General features: G+C 46.8%; 1 protein-coding gene across 1 annotated transcript in view; it reads right to left on the bottom strand.

Moving 5' to 3' along the window:
- The window catches only part of GUCY2C (guanylate cyclase 2C), a 1,090,166-nt gene that overhangs the window by 544,636 nt on the left and 525,013 nt on the right, over nt 1-20,517 (bottom strand). Inside the window, exons 14-15 of the mRNA XM_073586670.1 lie at nt 14,869-14,937; nt 14,498-14,602 (exon numbers count right to left, since the gene is read on the bottom strand). Of these exons, the coding sequence (XP_073442771.1) occupies nt 14,498-14,602; nt 14,869-14,937 (174 nt within the window). The remainder of the gene's footprint in view (nt 1-14,497; nt 14,603-14,868; nt 14,938-20,517) is intronic.

Below are 20,517 nucleotides of genomic sequence, written 5' to 3'. Positions count from 1 at the left end.
CGAATACATGTGGGAATTCTCTAACAAACAGCATTGCACACATTTAATCAGCCTGTCTAGCAGTCGCAAATCATGCAGCTGAGACAACAAAAAATAAATCTCCGAGCAAGCCAAAATACTCGGAGGACACCCGAGCATGCTCGTGGAAACCAGAGCAACGAGAATAATCGCTCATCACTTCCTCTGACCTTTTGGTCAGCAATATGCTTTGGGCAGGTGCTGGGTTACAGTCCTCCATGACCCAAGCACGTACTCAGTTCACATTAGGACTCACTACAGTCCTAGCAGCTACAGTCCATATTAAATTGACCCGGCTCGTTCATCAGGTCCCCCTGTTTGAGTTCTTCTCCCTCCCTCCTTTGCACAGAGTATTGCCCTTTAACGCACGTGTGCTGCTCTTACCTAGGGATAAAGTTCAGGTTAAGCAAACTAAAACACAGTCCTTTGCAGCAGCCACGTACAGTCTGTTTTCAGTCCAAGGGCACACAACCCCTCAGGGTTAAGATCCTGCAATCCAGCAGGGGAGGCGCAGCAAAACTTGGGGAGGGGAAGAACAATGTTCCACATAAATGTCCAATCATGGCCGCACCAGTCACACTCAACTCTGCACCAGGCTCCGGTGCTACAGGGCTCCTCTGCCCCAAGGATGCAGAACAGTCTTATTTTTTATACTGTTACCAATAGGTGCAACAGGCACAACTTTCTTTCTTAAAGGGCCATTTTCAGTCATTGCCCCAGCGGTACATGGCCCATACCACTCTGTCCCACAGAGGGCTTCAAGTCCGTGTTCTAGGGTGTGACGGTAGATCTGGAGTCACCGCAGGTGTCACGTCCCCAGTGTCAGAAATAGGGGAGATGCAGAGCCTGGCCGCAGAGGTGTATCTAGGCTTTCTGGCACCCGGGGCAAGAATTTGGTTCGACGCCCCCCCAAGTACATATGCGACTTGTATGTACCCAAAAGCTGCTCTCCCTAATGCTCTCAATGTTCAGTAAAAAACTGAAAGCAGGATGAGAGGCTTGTTGTCACAAGACCATAACTGTGAAAATCGCATATGAGTGAAGTGTCCATGTGATGACTGAATTCTCACAACGAATGCACTGCACACTTTTAGGATTCTCCCTTGCCGATGTACAATCATGTCAGCACAAGCATGTGATTTATATACTTCTGGCCACATTCCGACTAGACATGCCCGGCCTCGCTCAGTTCATTTTCATTGAGTGAGGCCACGCATATCTAGTCAGCATGTGACCGCATGTATGTAAATTACCGGCACGAGAGAATCCTAACAGCGTTCAGTGAGCACTGTGAGAATTCAGAAGTCTGCAGTCACATAGAATGACAGCAGACTCATCACTGACCTGGACAACCCCTTTAATGTTCCTAACATAAATAAAAACATGAGAATTAGTCAGTATTACAAATATTATTTACATTCAGGTACCTTATAGATGACATCATCTCTGGAGTCATTCTCCTTCTTTACTTCTTCTTGTCCAGACCCCATGATGAGTTTTCTCATCCACATGTCGTCTCTGTAGACTTCCATCTTCTCCGGTCTTCTGCACCAATTCTCCACATGATGCCTTAAAGACAGAAGTGTCATTATAATGCTCCTACGTAAAAATATCTGCAATATACTGTCATCTCACACTATTCCCCTCCCTCCTCATACTTTCACCTCTAACACCACCTGTTCACCATACTGTCTCCTCATATATTTACCCCCTCAGTCTCTATACTGCCTGCTCACACATTCGCCTGACTCCCCATACTGTGTCAGCACACATCTCATCACCCTCTCTCCCCATACTGTGTCCACATACATTTTTCCCATCACTACTCATACTGTGTGCAAATACATTTACCCGTTCGCACCCCTTACTGTCTGCACCCATCCCGCAAACTATTTCCTCATACATGCCTCGGCACACAAAATTTATTAAATATAATGCTCAACTTTATAAGACTAAAGCAATTCTGATAAAGTTATTTCAATACATATATGCTGATACAAAGAAAGTACCTCAGATTACCACCACAGAGATAAACATTTCAATACATATATGCTGATATAAAGAAAGTACCTCAGATTACCACCACAGAGATAAACAATAGAGTTGAGCGAAACGGGTCGAAAAAATTCAAACGTCGCCGACTTTTGGCAAAGTCGGGTTTCATGAAACGAAACCCGACCCTAGGATGAGGTCGGCCACGAGGTCGGCGACTTACGCGCCAAAGTCGCGTTTCAAAAGTTTGTTTTGCGCTCTTTTTCAGCCAATCAGGATCCACGGACACTGTGGGCAACGTGATGACCTAGGCACGGGTCACCACCATCTTTCAGAAGGGCATGCAAGTGATTGGCTTGCTTTGGTGGGCGTCACAGGGGGTATAAAAGGGCGTGCACGCCGACCGCCATCTTACTTCTGCCGATCTTAGTATAGGGAGAGGTTGCTGCTGATTCTGTAGGGAGAGCGTTAGGCAGGGAAGAAGACAAAAAAACTGCTTCTGCTGCTAGCGATTTGGCCTGCACAACACACAAGTCACTGTGTGTGCAGTGCAAGGGGAGGCTATATTGTGGTGTATCAGTGGTGTTGGTTGTTGGGCTGCCTTTTAAGGCTTCCTGACACGCTGGCATTGCTGTTTACCCACTGCTCCGCAAACTGCTTTTTTAAAAGCAATCCAATCTCCCTTATCCTCTAGTCACTTTTGTCACAGCTGTGCCATCGAGCGTGTCACATAGCGCTCAGATATCAGTGGGCCTCACACAATCCACAAGTGTCCAGTGTCCAAAAGTGTGTGCAGAGATTCAAAATCTCCATTATCCTCTCGTCACTTTGGTCACAGGCAGCTGTGCCATCGAGCCTGTCACATAGCGCTCAGATATCAGTGGGCCTCACACAATCCACAAGTGTCCAGTGTCCAAAAGTGTACGCAGAGATTCAAAATCTCCATTATCCTCTCGTCACTTTGGTCACAGGCAGCTGTGCCATCGAGCGTGTCACATAGCGCTCAGATATCAGTGGGCCTCACACAATCCACAAGTGTCCAGTGTCCAAAAGTGTACGCAGAGATTCAAAATCTCCATTATCCTCTCATCACTTTGGTCACAGGCAGCTGTGTCATCGAGCGTGTCACATAGCGCTCAGATATCAGTGGGCCTCACACAATCCACAAGTGTCCAGTGTCCAAAAGTGTACGCAGAGATTCAAAATCTCCATTATCCTCTCGTCACTTTGGTCACAGGCAGCTGTGCCATCGAGCGTGTCACATAGCGCTCAGATATCAGTGGGCCTCACACAATCCACAAGTGTCCAGTGTCCAAAAGTGTACGCAGAGATTCAAAATCTCCATTATCCTCTCGTCACTTTGGTCACAGGCAGCTGTGCCATCGAGCGTGTCACATAGCGCTCAGATATCAGTGGGCCTCACACAATCCACAAGTGTCCAGTGTCCAAAAGTGTACGCAGAGATTCAAAATCTCCATTATCCTCTCGTCACTTTGGTCACAGGCAGCTGTGCCATCGAGCGTGTCACATAGCGCTCAGATATCAGTGGGCCTCACACAATCCACAAGTGTCCAGTGTCCAAAAGTGTACGCAGAGATTCAAAATCTCCATTATCCTCTCGTCACTTTGGTCACAGGCAGCTGTGCCATCGAGCGTGTCACATAGCGCTCAGATATCAGTGGGCCTCACACAATCCACAAGTGTCCAGTGTCCAAAAGTGTACGCAGAGATTCAAAATCTCCATTATCCTCTCGTCACTTTGGTCACAGGCAGCTGTGCCATCGAGCGTGTCACATAGCACTCAGATATCAGTGGGCCTCACACAATCCACAAGTGTCCAGTGTCCAAAAGTGTACGCAGAGATTCAAAATCTCCATTATCCTCTCGTCACTTTGGTCACAGGCAGCTGTGCCATCGAGCGTGTCACATAGCGCTCAGATATCAGTGGGCCTCACACAATCCACAAGTGTCCACTGTCCACAAGTGTGTGCAGAAATTCTAAATCTCCCCTGTCCTATAGACACCTTGTACCTTGTTTTACATTACTATATAGTTTGTTGGATTTTGTCTACATTTCTACCAAAAATGAGGAAGGCTGGTGGAAGAGGCCGTGGAATTGGGCGGGGGTTGGCAGCTGGTAATGATGGTGTTGGTGGTGGATCTGATGGTAGTGGCAAGAGCAAAATAGGACCGAATGCAGGAGGTGCTGACCCTGCGTAATCGTCTGGCTACATAAGGCCTCGAACGCTTAGTTTTCTAGGAGTTGGCAAACCGCTTTTAAAGGCAGAGCATCAGGAAAAAGTTTTGTCTTACATTGCTGACTCAGCCTCCAGCTCTATCGCCTCCTCTTCTTCATTTGTAAAAAGTAAAAGCACTGAGTCGTCATTGGAGGCTCATGTTCATGAACCACACCTTTCCTTGTGTCCTTCACCCCAACCAAGATTGAAGGATGACGCAGGCCATACTACTGATTACTCCATGGAGCTGTTTTCACATACCATGCCTGGATTATCAAGTCAAATGGTGAATTACCCAGGCCAAGATGAATCTGACATGGAGTGCACTGATGCACAGCCGCTGATGGATGATTCTGCTGGTACATTCACTCAGAGCACTACATTGTCCTCGCAGTGTACAGAGCCAGATTTTGACCCTGATGAGACTCAGGTGCCCCTTCCCGCACACTATACCACCATACACGGTGACACAGAGAAAGGTGCACATGACATAGAAGAGGAGGTGATGGATGACCCAGTTGTTGACCCAGATTGGCATCCATTGGGGGAAGAGGGTGCTGCTTCCAATAGCTCAGATGAGGAGCATCCACAGCAGACATCGACATCGCAACAGCTGTTATCTGGCAGGCCCGGAGCACTCCAAAGACAGGTTCCAAACATCAAAAGAGTTGCTGGACAGCTTGTCCAGAGGGTCAAAAGATCACAGCGTGCTAGGCCGCAAAATGTCCCCCAAAGTAGGAAGAGTGCAGTGTGGCACTTTTTTGAACAAAATCCTCATGATCAGGCCAAGGTTATCTGTAAGAAGTGCGCAAAGACCTTTAGCCGAGGGAAAAATCTGAAAAATTTGAATACCAGTTGCATGCTTAGACATTTAACCAGCATGCACTTGCAAGCGTGGACACAACACCAAACCTCAAGTGCCACATGTGCAACTGATCACAAAGAAGGTAGTCAACAACGCTACATTGTTTCCCCCACTGTAAGCCCACCGGTTAGCACAGCAGCAAATGTTGAGGTGTCGTTGCAAGGCCACAGCAGTCAGGGAATCCCACTGTTATATCAACGAAAGACTGATTCTAGGCCATCAGAAAGAACACCAACTCCATCACCATCATCAACCCTCTCTCAGTCCGCCCTGTCCACCGCTACTTCCACCATATGCAGCTCTCAAGTCCAGCTCACCCTCCCAGACACTATGAGTAGGTCAAGAAAGTACTCAGTCTCTCATCCGCGTACACTGGGTTTGAACGCCCACATTGCCAAACTAATCTCGTTTGAGATGATGCCCTTTCGGTTGGTGGAAAGCACAGCTTTCCGCGAACTCATGGCCTATGCAGTACCACGCTATGACCTACCCAGTCGCCACTTCTTCTCTCGCAAAGCCATCCCAGCCCTCCACCATCATGTGAAAGACCGCATTGTCCATGCACTCAAGCAGTCAGTGAGCGGAAAGGTGCACCTCACAACTGATGCATGGTCCAGTCGGCATGGCCAGGGCCGTTACGTGTCCATCACTGCGCACTGGGTTAATGTGGTGGATGCAGGGTCCACAGGGGACAGCGGTGGTGGGACAGTGCTGCCTAGCCCACGGTATAGGAAACAGTTGGCTGTAGGCGTTCGACCCTCCTCCTCCAGAAGCGAAAGCTCGTCCACAGAGCGCAGTCGTACGAGCACTCCATCTGCAGCTGCCACTGTTGCACACGATGTGTCCCCCTATCGAGCAGCTAGTGGAAAGCGTCAGCAGGCTGTGTTGCAGATGATGTGTTTGGGCGACAGACACACCGCCGAGGTGCTGGCCGAGTACTTGAAGCGACAAACTGAGTCATGGCTGGGCAGTGTACATCTTGAGGCAGGCAAGGTAGTTAGTGATAACGGCCGTAATTTTGTGGCAGCCATAGCCCTTTCAAAACTCAGCCACATACCTTGCTTGGCTCACACCTTGAACCTGGTGGTGCAGTGCTTCCTCAAAAATTATCCGGAGTTAACAGCCCTGCTCCAGAAGGTGCGAAGACTCTGCGCGCACATCCGCCGGTCGCCTGTACACTCCGTTCGTATGCAGAAGCTGCAGCGATTGCTCCACCTTCCCAACCACCGCCTCATTATCGACATTGCAACAAGGTGGAACTCCACCCTGCACATGGTGGAGCGGCTGTGCGAGCAGAGGCAGGCCATAATGCATTTGTGGGAGGATACACGGCCAGGCACTTTGAGAGCAGACATGGAGTTGACAGGCGTGCAGTGGTCGAAGCTGAAAGACCTTTGTAAAGTCCTTCAGTGTTTTGAGGAATGCACATGGCTGATAAGCGCAGACGACGCCATCCTAAGCATGAGCATCCCACTTATGCGTCTGCTCATGCAAACTTTGACGCACCTTAAGGAGCAGGCGTCTGCAGCCAATGTTGATGAGGAGGAAGAGGAGGAGGGAATCCTTGATGACATTCAGCCATTGTCTGCTCAGGGACCTCTCCTGGACGAGGTGGAGGAAGAAGAGGAGGAGGAGGAGGAGGATGATGGGGATGATTACTTAGGGGAGGAGGATGCATCTCGTGGGGCAAGTGAAAATGTTGGCGTGGCAAGGTCTGGTACAGGGTTTGTGCGTGACTGGAGGGATGTGGATTTGCCAGAAAGTGCTCCTCCACCCAGCACTCGCAGTGCATCATTGACACCGGGAACATTGGCCCACATGTCAGATTATGCCTTGCGGATCCTAAAAAGGGACCCCCGCATTGCCAAAATGATGAACGATGACGACTACTGGTTGGCCAGCATCCTGGATCCACGCTATAAAGGCAAATTACAAAACATCATGCCACAGGAGAACCTTGACCTAATATTGGCTAATAAACAAGCAACTCTGGTAAATCGGTTGCTTGAGGCATTCCCAGCACACAGCAGCGGTGATGGTTCTCACACGAGCCGTACGGGCCGGGGGCAGCTTGGCAGAGGTGTTCGTGGTGCACACAGCAGAAGTGGCGTTGGAGACAGGGGTTTCATGACAATGTTGTGGACTGATTTTTCAAATACCGCTCACACAACTGGTAATACTGCATCGATGGAAAGTGACAGGAGACAGCAGTTGTCAACTATGGTTACAAACTACTTTTCCTCCCATATCGATGTTCTCCCACACAGGTCATTCCCCTTTGACTATTAGGCCGCTAAACTGGACACCTGGCCTGAATTGGCCCAATATGCCTTACAGGAGCTCGCTTGCCCAGCTGCAAGTGTGCTATCGGAAAGAGTCTTCAGTGCAGCTGGATCAATCCTGACAGAAAAAAGGACCCGTCTGTCAACCCAAAATGTGGATGATCTAACCTTCGTTAAAATGAACCACGCATGGGTTTCCAAGGATTTTGTCCCACCTTCCCCTGATGACACATAGGGTGACAGAAAAATGGCTTGCTTTGGTCCACCTCTTCCTGGTACTTCACCTATTTCGCCTTTTGCATCAGCTGAATGTCCAACATCAACATATGCCACTTTCCAAAACTCCCTAACTGTGCTGCCTCCCCCCCCATGGCCGGGGTAACCACCTAGCGCACGACACCGTGCGAGTGCCGTTGCCCTGGACAGGTGGGTAGGCCGACTCTTGGGCGCGGGCACTGGCACAGGGTCCCTCATAGTGCAATCAAGTGTCTCTGACGGTGGTGGTGCACACCCGCCGTCAGACACACCGCTGTACTATGAGGGGCCCAGTGCCAGTACCGACGCCCACGAGTGGGCCCCCCTTGCTTGGGCAGGGCCCCAGCATTGCAATCTTTACCTCTCCCTGCTCCTCCGCTGTGTAATCTGGGCCGTCAAATCCATACTGTGCCTGACACCGTCTGAGCCTGCCTCCTGAGACATATATTTAGAATGTGTACGCTATCCATACATGTTATCCAGGGATACGGTACCCTTTCTAACCTTTGTGCAATCACGTGCAATCCATACTGGGCCTAACACCGTCTGAGCCTGCCTCATGCTGTATAGACATATATTTTGAATGTGTACGCTATCCATACATGTTATCCAGGGATACGGTACCCTTTCTAACCTTTGTGCAATGACGTGCAATCCATACTGGGCCTAACACCGTCTGAGCCTGCCTCATGCTGTATAGACATATATTTTGAATGTGTACGCTATCCATACATGTTATCCGGGGATACGGTACCCTTTCTAACCTTTGTGCAATCAAGTGCAATCCATACTGGGCCTAACACCGTCTGAGCCTGCCTCATGCTGTATAGACATATATTTTGAATGTGTACGCTATCCATAGATGTTATCCAGGGATACGGTACCCTTTCTAACCTTTGTGCAATCACGTGCAATCCATACTGGGCCTAACACCGTCTAAGCCTGCCTCATGCTGTATAGACATATATTTTGAATGTGTACGCTATCCATACATGTTATCCGGGGATACGGTACCCTTTCTAACCTTTGTGCAATGACGTGCAATCCATACTGGGCCTAACACCGTCTGAGCCTGCCTCATGCTGTATAGACATATATTTTGAATGTGTACGCTATCCATACATGTTATCCAGGGATACGGTACCCTTTCTAACCTTTGTGCCATCACGTGCAATCCATACTGGGCCTAACACCGTCTGAGCCTGCCTCATGCTGTATAGACATATATTTTGAATGTGTACGCTATCCATACATGTTATCCGGGGATACGGTACCCTTTCTAACCTTTGTGCAATGACGTGCAATCCATACTGGGCCTAACACCGTCTGAGCCTGCCTCATGCTGTATAGACATATATTTTGAATGTGTACGCTATCCATACATGTTATCCAGGGATACGGTACCCTTTCTAACCTTTGTGCAATCACGTGCAATCCATACTGGGCCTAACACCGTCTGAGCCTGCCTCATGCTGTATAAACATATATTTTGAATGTGTACGCTATCCATACATGTTATCCGGGGATACAGTACCCTTTCTAACCTTTGTGCAATGACGTGCAATCCATACTGGGCCTAACACCATCTGAGCCTGCCTCATGCTGTATAGACATATATTTTGAATGTGTACGTTATCCATACATGTTATCCAGGGATACGGTACCCTTTCTAACCTTTGTGCAATGACGTGCAATCCATACTGGGCCTAACACCGTCTGAGCCTGCCTCATGCTGTATAGACATATATTTTGAATGTGTACGCTATCCATACATGTTATCCGGGGATACGGTACCCTTTCTAACCTTTGTGCAATCACGTGCAATCCATACTGGGCCTAACACCGTCTGAGCCTGCCTCATGCTGTATAGACATATATTTTGAATGTGTACGCTATCCATACATGTTATCCGGGGATACGGTACCCTTTCTAACCTTTGTGCAATCACGTGCAATCCATACTGGGCCTAACACCGTCTGAGCCTGCCTCATGCTGTATAGACATATATTTTGAATGTGTACGCTATCCATACATGTTATCCGGGGATACGGTACCCTTTCTAACCTTTGTGCAATCACGTGCAATCCATACTGGGCCTAACACCGTCTGAGCCTGCCTCATGCTGTATAGACATATATTTTGAATGTGTACGCTATCCATACATGTTATCCGGGGATACGGTACCCTTTCTAACCTTTGTGCAATCACGTGCAATCCATACTGGGCCTAACACCGTCTGAGCCTGCCTCATGCTGTATAGACATATATTTTGAATGTGTACGCTATCCATACATGTTATCCGGGGATACAGTACCCTTTCTAACCTTTGTGCAATCACGTGCAATCCATACTGGGCGTGAGAACGGCTGGCGAGCTGTTAAGCAAGCTACAGCACCTGTCCAGACAAGTACAGGGATTCCCTAGCGAGGAGACTTATTTGATTGTTTTCAATGTTGGGACAGCAATTTTTGGGGAGCACTATACTCTGGAGAATGATAGATGGGGCCCACCATACACTGGAACATTCCAAAGGTGGACATCAGACACTGGAGCAGCATTTACAGGGCCCATTATACACTAGAGCATTAGAAATGGGGCCCATTATGTTTGGAGCATTATTTGGGCCCATAAGACAGTGGAGCTTCATCCATGGGGACCAACATATACTGTAGCATTATGTGGAGCTCATCATATACTGTTTCAAACATTATATGGGACCAATGATTCTGTATGGAGAAATAGATGGGCCTCGTCATGAGATGTAAAAAGTGAGGTATTTTTCATTGTACTATACCGCTATTTATCTGCCGTATCGGAGCATGATGAGTTGTGGTATGTGTTAAAGGGGCGCTCTTTCGCCCAGGGCACATGAAAACCTGCAGCCAGCCCTCCCCCCCCACAACTTTAGCCAAATAACCCCCATTTTTCAGTGCGTAACTTATATTATGAAGTTAATTAAGGTTGACAAGCTTAAGTAAGAAGAATTGATGCTTTTGGCATTCAAATGGGCACTGTAGGTGTGTTTCCTGTCCTCCTCTCACTGCCGACTTTTATTCCCCATTGACTTACATTGGGTTTCGTGTTTCGGGACGACCCCGACTTTTCCCTATAATCGGACGATCTTGCTCGACCCGACTTTTGGAAAAGTCGGGTTTCACGAAACGAAACGCGACCCTAAAAAACCAAAAGTCGCTCAACTCTAATAAACAATACTGTTTATCTCTGTGGTGGTAATCTGAGGTACTTTCTTTGTATCAGCATATATGTATTGAAATAACTTTACCAGAATTGCTTTAGTCTTATAAAGTTGAGCATTATATTTAATAAATTTTGTGTGCCGAGGTTTTTCTGCTGTACAATATATGTCTTTTAACTCTGAGCACCTAAATTGGCAATGAGCACCCCGTTCTCTACAGTATTCCTCATACATGCCCTCATACATACTCTTCATTTTGTGTCCTCAAATCTCCCCACACACATTAAATCCCATCCCCACTCCTAATCCCCCATCCCCAATCCCCCACACACATTAAGTACCCCCCATCCCCACTCCAAATCCCCCCACACACATTAAATCCCCCATCCCCACTCCAAATCCCCCCACATTAAGTATTCCCCATTCCCACTCAATAACCCCTGTCCCTACACCCAAATCCCCCACACATTATGTAGCCCCCACTCATTATGTAGCCCCCACTCATTATGTAGCCCCCACTCCAAATCCCCCCACACATTAACCCCCATCCCCACTCATTAACCCCCCCACACATTAACCTCCATCCCCACTCATTAACCCCCCACACATTAACCCCCATCCCCACTTATTAACCCCCACACATTAACCCCCATCTCCACTCATTAACCCCCACGCATTAACCTCCATCCCCACTCATTAACCCCCCACACATTAACCCCCATCCCCACTTATTAACCCCCCACACATTAACCCCCATCTCCACTCATTAACCCCCACACATTAACCCCCATTTCCACTCATTAACCCCCACACATTAACCCCCATCTCCACTCATTAACCCCCATCTCCACTCATTAACCCCTCCACTCATTAACCCCCATCCCCACTCATTAACCCCCATCTCCACTCATTAACCCCCCATCCCCACTCATTAACCCCCATCTCCACTCATTAACCCCCCACTCATTAACCCCCATCCCCACATTAACCCCCATCTCCACTCATTAACCCCCCAAACATTAACCCCCATTCCCACTCATTAACCCCCATCCCCACTCATTAACCCCATCTCCACTCATTAACCCCATCTCCACTCATTAACCCCCCACACATTAACCCCAATCTCCACTCATTATCCCCTCCACTCATTAACCCCCACACATTAACCCCCATCCCCACATTAACCCCATCTCCACTCATTAACCCCCATCCCCACACTAACCCCCATCTCCATTCATTAACTCCCCCCCATCTCCCATCTTCGGTGGTTCTTCAGCTCCACAGTGGAGCACACTTATCACCTCCACCAGCGTTTGCTCTGGGCGCCGGGGAGTGACGTCAGCAGCGTGATCACATGACCTGATCATGCTGCTGACTTCACTCTGACCCGGTGGTTAGAGCTTCAATTGTACTGGCGTCTGTGTAGACGCCAGTACAATTGCTGCCTGGGAGCCAATGCAGCCTCCTTCTCTGCTGTCAGAGAGAACAGCCGACTCAAAGGACGGGGAGCGGCAGAACGCAGCCGCCGGGGGGAGACACTGCGGACCGCTGCATTAGGCGGCCCAACTGCACGCCCCTGCTGGCTGCGCCTGGGGCAACTGCCCCGGCTGCACCCCCTAGATACGCCTCTGCCTGGCCGGGCATCATGCAGGGAACGTGAGGACAGCTGGTCGACTCAGGTCTGCCAAGATATCCCTCTCTCTCTCCTTCTTTCCTTCGATCACCCCTGCTATCCATGCTTGCTGCCCGGGGGATGGGAAGGGACCTTCTCCTTCCTGGTATCAGGTGGATGGACCAAGAGGTGAAGTGTCTACGAAGATGGGCCTGCACTCTGGGGTGTTGGACCGAGTGCCACTCACCGCCTGCTCATTGTCCAAGTCCCGCTACTCCGGCATCCTGGCTGCAATCGTTCGGCGACCATCAGACTCCACCGACACAGCTCCCATGCCCTCCGGCTCGGGCTCCAGCTCAGGCTTCGGCTCCTCCAGTTCTGCCTCTTCCGGGTCAGGTTTCTCTGGGGCAGCTTCTTCCAGATTGCCGACTTCCTTTGGTATGTGATGACCTTCAGGGTCTGGCAGCCATCAGAACTGCTCTCCAGTGTGTAGTGGGAACCTGTTGAGTGATTCATCCCTGACATCAAATGCTCCCCACAGTCTTCCGGGCCAGGTAATTTCCTCCACTTGCCGCCACTTCCACTCTATGAGGTCGACTCCACCGCAATACTGGGCGCAAGAGTCGGCCATCGTGCTGGCCGCAGCTGCACACAATGTTTTCTTCTGGGCCCCACCCGTTACAGCATCGGACTCCACCCGCCCCTGGGGAATCTGCTGTAAGGGGCGAGGCTTCCTTTACTTTTGTCGTGCCCACCATGGAATGCATCTCAGAATTGGGCCACTGTCTTTGCCCTGCGGAATTTCAGGTTAGGATGCCCATGAGGGGCGGAGCTGGAGTTGTCCTCAGTCTCTGCGCCATTTTCCACCATCTTTGCCATAGTAAGGGTACCTCCGCCTTATGCATGCAAGGTACCCTGATCCTGCTGCACTATGCCAAGTGAAACAGAGGCCAGGGAGGTATTTGTGGCTAATGGTGGCAATACTGGCACACCCTGGTCCTCCGCCCTATTAACACAATAGTTCACTCACTTGCAAGTCATGGCCGTTTCCACACTGCCGGGAGTCTTTTTTCTTTAACACCACACAATCACAGTCAGTCCAGGTTCATTTTCAACAAAACAATTTTACTCAGCTCTTCTAGTTTAGTCACAGAAACAGCACAAGATTCTTCGCAGAATATCACCTTTCCATTCCCTGTACTGTCCCTCATTCCTCCAGGAATATCCACCGGATCCACCGGTCCTGCAGATTCCTTACTGGTCAGACTAACACACTTCAGGAGTTCCCCACCCGCTTTCCTCTGCAAAGGTGAAGTCGAGAAATGGCTCTTCCATTTCTTACCAGGCCGCAGGCCTCGGACGTTTAGGGTTGTCCCCATGAAGTTAGATGCTACCATTCTAATGCTGCCAAGAGATTCCTCCACACTGTGTGACTGTCAGCTCTAAGGCCCTTGACTGCTGGGCTTCTCAGCTTAAAAGGTCCCCCCTGGACATGACTGTTCTGTCCTCGCTCCCAGCTCACACTGACTTACTCCAGGAAGCTCCTCCAACTACTCTTCCTTAGCCCCTCCTAACTAACCTAATCCTATTGGTCTATCTATTTCCTATTCAATGCATTATATATATATATATATATATATATATATATATATATATATTACATGATATATGAAATATACTGTTTCTATCAGGAACATATTTACATGCCAGATGACTTTCTATCAGGGATGTATGCAAGGAGCGCAGGGCATTACATTGGCCCCTGTACCCCTTACATATACACATTATGAGTACTGGGCAGAGGGTTAAAGGATTACATGTGCAGTATATGGACTTGTCAGATTGCTGAAATCACCACAAGAATGGTCCTGAATCCGGATTGCAAGCAGATGTGGATGAGGTAGAAGCTCCCCTATAAGTACTATCAATATGTTTTAATGAATAAAAAAATGATTAGCTGGATACATATTTCAATAAAGATTTCATTGTAAGTGGCCTAAATGTAAGTAAATATTAAATAAACATTCAGAATGAGCTTACTCGAAGTGATCCCCTTTCACAGTATTCAATAACGCCATATATCGTTGCATCCTTCTTCACCGTTCCATAGAATTTCGTCAGGTTGTAATAATCTATCTGTAGAAGCTGAAGGGTTACAAAGTACAGTATTTCATGTTACTGCTAACAGTGCAGTTACACAGATTTCAAGTTTATAGCGAAACATGAATATGTGAGAAGAACATATACATTTATTATCATAGAAAATTGCTAGGAGGAGATATTATTATACACATTGCGTAATGGAATTCTGCTAAACTCTGGAGTAAATTGGCTTTTCCTTAAAAGAAGGGTCAAAGCAAACACATTAACTACCTCAAAGCTATGCTAACTAGTATCATAAAAAGGCTTACCTTGTTAAGCTCCATTTTCTGTTTCTCAGTAAAATTCCCATCATGTTTCAAGTCTTTCAATATGACAATCTTCAAAAAATAATAGTAAATTGTAAATGTTGCAAAAGAAACAAAACTAACAGTTTTATTAGTGATACTTCGTAAAACCAGAAACTAATATATCATATACTGTAGCACAAGGGCCTAATTCATAATGCAGGCTATGCTGCAAGTACATAATGAAGGCTATGTCTCAGGTACATAATGAATAGTAGAAAAAAGGAGAACCAGAGTCCAAAACTACATGTGAATATAGATCTTCATTATTAAAAAAGGCGGAAAACAGGGAGCAACAGCAGTAAAGACAATTGATTAAAATCAGTTGTAAGAGAACCAGTGTCATTAGTAGCCGGATACAAAAAGAAAAAACCCTTTCAGACGGTATGACCACTGGCAGAACAGGGTAGATTTAGTACTGGCAAGAAAAGGTATGTGCTGAGAAAAGAAAAGACACTCTAGCCTTCAGTAAGTGTAGTCATCTGGAGAAAAAACACTCCTGAACAAAAGTAGAAAGAATAGAACAGAGAGAACAAAACTAGCCTCATATTGCACATTTGTCCAGTATAACGATCATGAAAGAAGTTATAACATACCCATCATGTCAGCCAGAGGGGATACCGCTGTCCAGGGAGACCCCAGGTACATAATGAAGGCTATGCTGCAAGTACATAATAAAGGCTATGCCACATGAACATAATAAAGGCTATGTCACAGGAGCATAATGAAGGCTATGCCACAGGAACATAATGAAGGCTATGTCACAGGTACATAATGAAGGCTATGTCACATGAACATAATGAAGGCTATGCTACAAATACATAATAAAGGCTATGCTTCAAGTACATAATGAAGGCTTTGCTGCAAGTACATAATAAAGGCAATGCCACAGGAACAAAATGAAGGCTATGCTGCAAATACATAATGAAGGCAAAAACAAGATTGACCAAACAAGGCAAACCTTTACAGTTCCACCACCCCAACTGCTCCACATACCAGACCTCTGCCCTTCCCTAATAACCTCCCTCTCCAAGATCACTGAAGGAGAGCTTACTCATCTCCTTTCCAAATCACGCCTCACCACCTGTGCACTTGACCGCATCCCTTCCCACCTGCTCCCTAACCTCACTAACATGATCATTCCAGCCCTAACCCATCTCTTCAACCTATCCCTAACTTCTGGTACCTTCCCCTCTGCCTTCAAACATGCAACCATAACACCCATCCTCAAAAAATCAAACCTTGACCCAACTGCTATGCCCAGCTATCGCCCCATATCACTGCTCCCGTTTGCTTCCAAACTCCTTGAACAGCATGTCCATGCTCAACTTTCCTCCCATCTCTCATCTAACTCCCTCCTTGACATCCTGCAATCTGGCGTCCGCCCCCACTACTCCACTGAAACTGCCCTGACCAAGATTACTAATGACTTACTCACAGCCAAAGCTAACAGACAATTCTCCATCCTCCTCCTTCTTGACCTGTCCTCTGCCTTTGACACAGTTGACCACTGCCTACTGCTACAGAGTCTTTGCTCCCTTGGCATCAAAGACCTTGCCCTATCTTGGATTTCCTCATACCTTTCAGACCACACATTCAGCGTTTCCCACTCCCACACTACCTCCTCATCCCGCCCCCCCTCTCTGTTGGAGTCCCCCAAGGCTCTGTCCTCCGGCCCCTACTTTTTTCCATCTATACTCTTGGCCTAGGACAACTCATAACGTCCCATGGCTTCCAGTACCAGCTGTATGCAGATGACACTCAGATCTACCTCTTTGGCCCAGATGTCACCTCTCTGCTGTCCAGAATTCCGTAGTGTCTATCAGCCATATCCTCCTTTTTCACCTCTCGCTTCCTAAAACTCAACGTAGACAAAACTGAACTCATTATCTTTCCTCCATCTCACGTATCTTCCCTACCCGATCTATCCATTATGGTAAATGGCATCTTGCTCTCTCCCGCACCTGAAATCCGCTGCCTTGGAGTAACTCTCGACTCTGCCCTGTCCTTCAAACCGCACGTCTAATCTCTTGCCACCTCCTGTCGCCTCCAACTTAAAAATATTTCCAGAACCCTTCCCTTCCTCAGTCCTCAAGTTACAAAATCTCTTGTACATGCCCTCATCATCTCCCGCCTTGACTACTGCAACACCCTCCTCTGTGGCCTCCCTGCTAACTCTCTTGCACCACTCCAGTCTGTCCTCAATTCTGCTGCCCGACTAATCCACCTCTCTCCTCGCTACTCTACTGTCTCTCCCCTCTGCAAATCCCTCCAATGGCTCCCAATTCCCCAACTAATCCAGTTCAAACTACTAATACTGACCTACAAAGCCGTCCACAACCTTTCCCCTCCCTATATCTCTGAACTAATCTCCCAATATCTTCCCTCACGTACTCTTTAATCCTCTCAAGACCTCCTACTCTCCTTCACACAATTCGTTCCTCACACAACCGCCTCCAAGATTTCTCCCGAATATCCCCTATCCTCTGGAATGCCATGCCTCAACACGTCCGATTATCCACCACCCTCGGATCCTTCAAACGGAACCTGAAAGCCCATCTTTTCAGGAAAGCTTACAGACTGCGATAACCATTCTGCCGCCTCACCACCGCCTGAGCTGCCGCCTCATCACCACCAGAGCTGCTGCACCCCCGACCTTCTGTCTTTTCCCCGCTATCCCGTAGAATGTAAGTCCGCAAGGACAGGGTCCTCTCCCCTCTGTACCAGTTTGTCATTGTAAATTTGTTGTGGAAACTTGTTTACTGTTAACGATAACTATAACTTTGTATGTAACCCCCTTCTCATGTACAGCACCATGGAATTAATGGCGCTATATAAATAAATAATAATAGTAATAATAAAGGCAATTCCACAGGAACATAATGAAGGCAATGCCACAGGAACATAATGAAGGCTATGCTTCAAGTACATAATGAAGGCTATGCCACAGGAACATAATGAAGGCTATGTCACAGGAGCATAATGAAGGCTATGTCACAGGAGCATAATGAAGGCTATGCCACAGGTAAATAATGAAGGCTATGCTGCAAGTACATAATGAAGGCTATGTCACAGGAGCATAATGAAGGCTATGCCACAGGTAAATAATGAAGGCTATGCTGCAAGTACATAAAGAAGGCTATGCCGGAGGTACATAATGAAGGCTTTGCCACTGCATGGGTGGATTCAAAGACTGAAGTTTGGAATTCACAAGCCAACTACAAAGTGAAAAAAGCTTGTTCAATCAAAGTTGGGTAACTGACGTGGCAAATAAAGAATATATTATTAATTACCTTAAAGGAAGTCTGTCACTCTCAGAACTGAAAGTGAACCATTGAGACTTTCATATAGGGAACATAACCGCTATAAAAATTAAAAATCATACTGGTAGTGTAGATTTTAGTAAATGTGTTTAATGGAAAATCAGTTGTATTACATTTGTAAATTAGGGGCCTGGGTGCACTCTTGATGTGGCTAAAGGTTTCGTGCACCTTTCCTTCTCTTCAATTACAATACTCTGCCCCTCTACTCATGGTGATTGACAGCTCTCACTTTGGAGCACTGCCTAAAGTCCCCAGTCCTGCATGTACTGACAATGGAACTGCCAAGTGTCTGCATACAGAATGTCAGAGTGTGCAAAGGCAGAGCTCTTATCCCCCTCTTGTGTATACCAGCCGTTCAGTACACGCAGGATTATAAAGCTGCCAATGCTGACAAGAGTGGCAGATGAGAACTCTCACAATGTTAACATGTGCACGCTCTCATCTCTCTCTCCTGTATGTACTGATTGCACTTGCTACTGTATGTGCAGCAAGAGGCCACTATACACAAGCAAGGAAGAGGAGAGTGCATACACACTGGCATTGTTTGCTTTCTCATGTCCCTCTGCTGCCAGCATATTCCGCTACTTGCTTGTATAAAAATGATCAAATTGTTGTACGTATTCTAGAGTGGTACTGATGGAGAAACATCAGCTCATGAGGCAAAAAATAAGCCAATATGTTAACTAAAAAATAAAAAAAACATTGACCTTTAGAATATAGCAACATAAAGACATTTGGAAGCTTTTTGTGTAAATATAGCAAGTCATAAAAACTACACTATAAAAATTAGTCCTAGCTATATTCACACTGAACCACAAAATAAAATTAACATGAGATATAAAGAATAATGAAAACTGAAGAGTACATTTTTGAAATGTGGAAAAAAAATTACATTTAACTTTTTTCACAATAATTTAACTTTTGACTGAAATATCTTTATTTTCGCAAAGGTAACAGGAAAAAATTGACCCCAAATTTTGTTTAGCAATTTCTCATGAGCATGCTGATACATTTTTACCACCAAAATTTAGTTTTAGCCCCAGATTTTACATTTTCACACTTGGAAATAGAAACGGGTAAAAATGGCACCAAAATGTGGCCCAGAACTTCTGTTGAATGCAGAAATACCTTATATATGGATGTACAGTAGTGCTTAGCCACACAGCGAGACTCAGGAGGGACGGATCGGTATTTGCCTCCTGGAGCCCAGATTTTTCTGGAATAGTTTGCGGTCTCCTTATACAGAGCCCATAAGTTGTAGAAAAGCAGTACCCTGCTCAAGTGGCCTCATTTTGGAAATTATACCCCTTTGGTAATTCATCTACAGGTGTAGTGACGATTTTTTACTTCGTGGGTGTTTTCCAGAAACAAGCAGCAGTTGATGTTGCAGAGTGAAAATTGCAAACTGCCATTGTAGTGACCAGTACGTTGTAGTGACCAGAACGTTATGCCCAGCCACGCTTCTGGAGACACGCACTCATAAATTAGGCAAGCTGTAATCGCTACAGAAATGCCAAACATGTATATGCTTAATGTGGTTTAGGCACACTGTGGGGCTCAGAAAGGAGGGGGACATTTGGATTTGGAAGCGCAGAATTTGCTGGATTTCTTTTGGGGGTGAGTAGTCATTTTGCTTTTCCAGAGCCTTTGTACTACCATGGAAGCCCCCTATATTTCCATTAACAGATGTAGGGCCTGAGTGGGGACTTTCCTTTTCGTGGATTGATTTGAAGCTTATATTGGGAACATTTTGCATAACGTTTGGGATCACATTTATCCAGCGCTCTACGCTGAGCATTTACTTTTGGGTTTCCATCTAAATCTCTGAGTAACGTGATTCATATTGTTCTGTCTCTGACATCTGACTCATAATCTTTGATTATCTGTTTGTTAAATATTTGCAATAATTTACTGGTGAGAATATGGAGAAATCTAAATGTACATAGACTGTATTGTTTTCAGTGTTTTTGGCTCCCACTAGTGATCAGAGTCATAACTACAGTCTTATTGTGTTGTTTTACTTTCACTTTGATGCCTGAATCTTTCCCTCCCTTTGCAGTGCATTCTGGTAGCTTTTGAAGTGCATTATGGTAGCCTTTGCAAAGTATTATGGTAGTTTCCCTCCAGTTTCTCCATTTTCCTTCAGCCTGCATACAGGAAGCATCTCATCTTTACTCTCCCCTTGTGATTGCATCGCTGGTATGTACTCATGCTTTCTGTAGCTAATTTCTGTCTCATTAAGCTTTGTTTAATCAGTCCTGCACGCTGGTCAGCATTAGTGTGCAAATGT

This window comes from Dendrobates tinctorius, unplaced genomic scaffold (genome assembly GCF_039654945.1).
Source record: "Dendrobates tinctorius isolate UK_male_01 unplaced genomic scaffold, ASM3965494v1 ptg000094l, whole genome shotgun sequence".
Taxonomy (NCBI): Eukaryota; Metazoa; Chordata; class Amphibia; order Anura; family Dendrobatidae; genus Dendrobates; species Dendrobates tinctorius.
The sequence above is the reverse complement of the archived record's forward strand: the minus strand, read 5'-3'. Positions and strand labels throughout refer to the sequence as shown.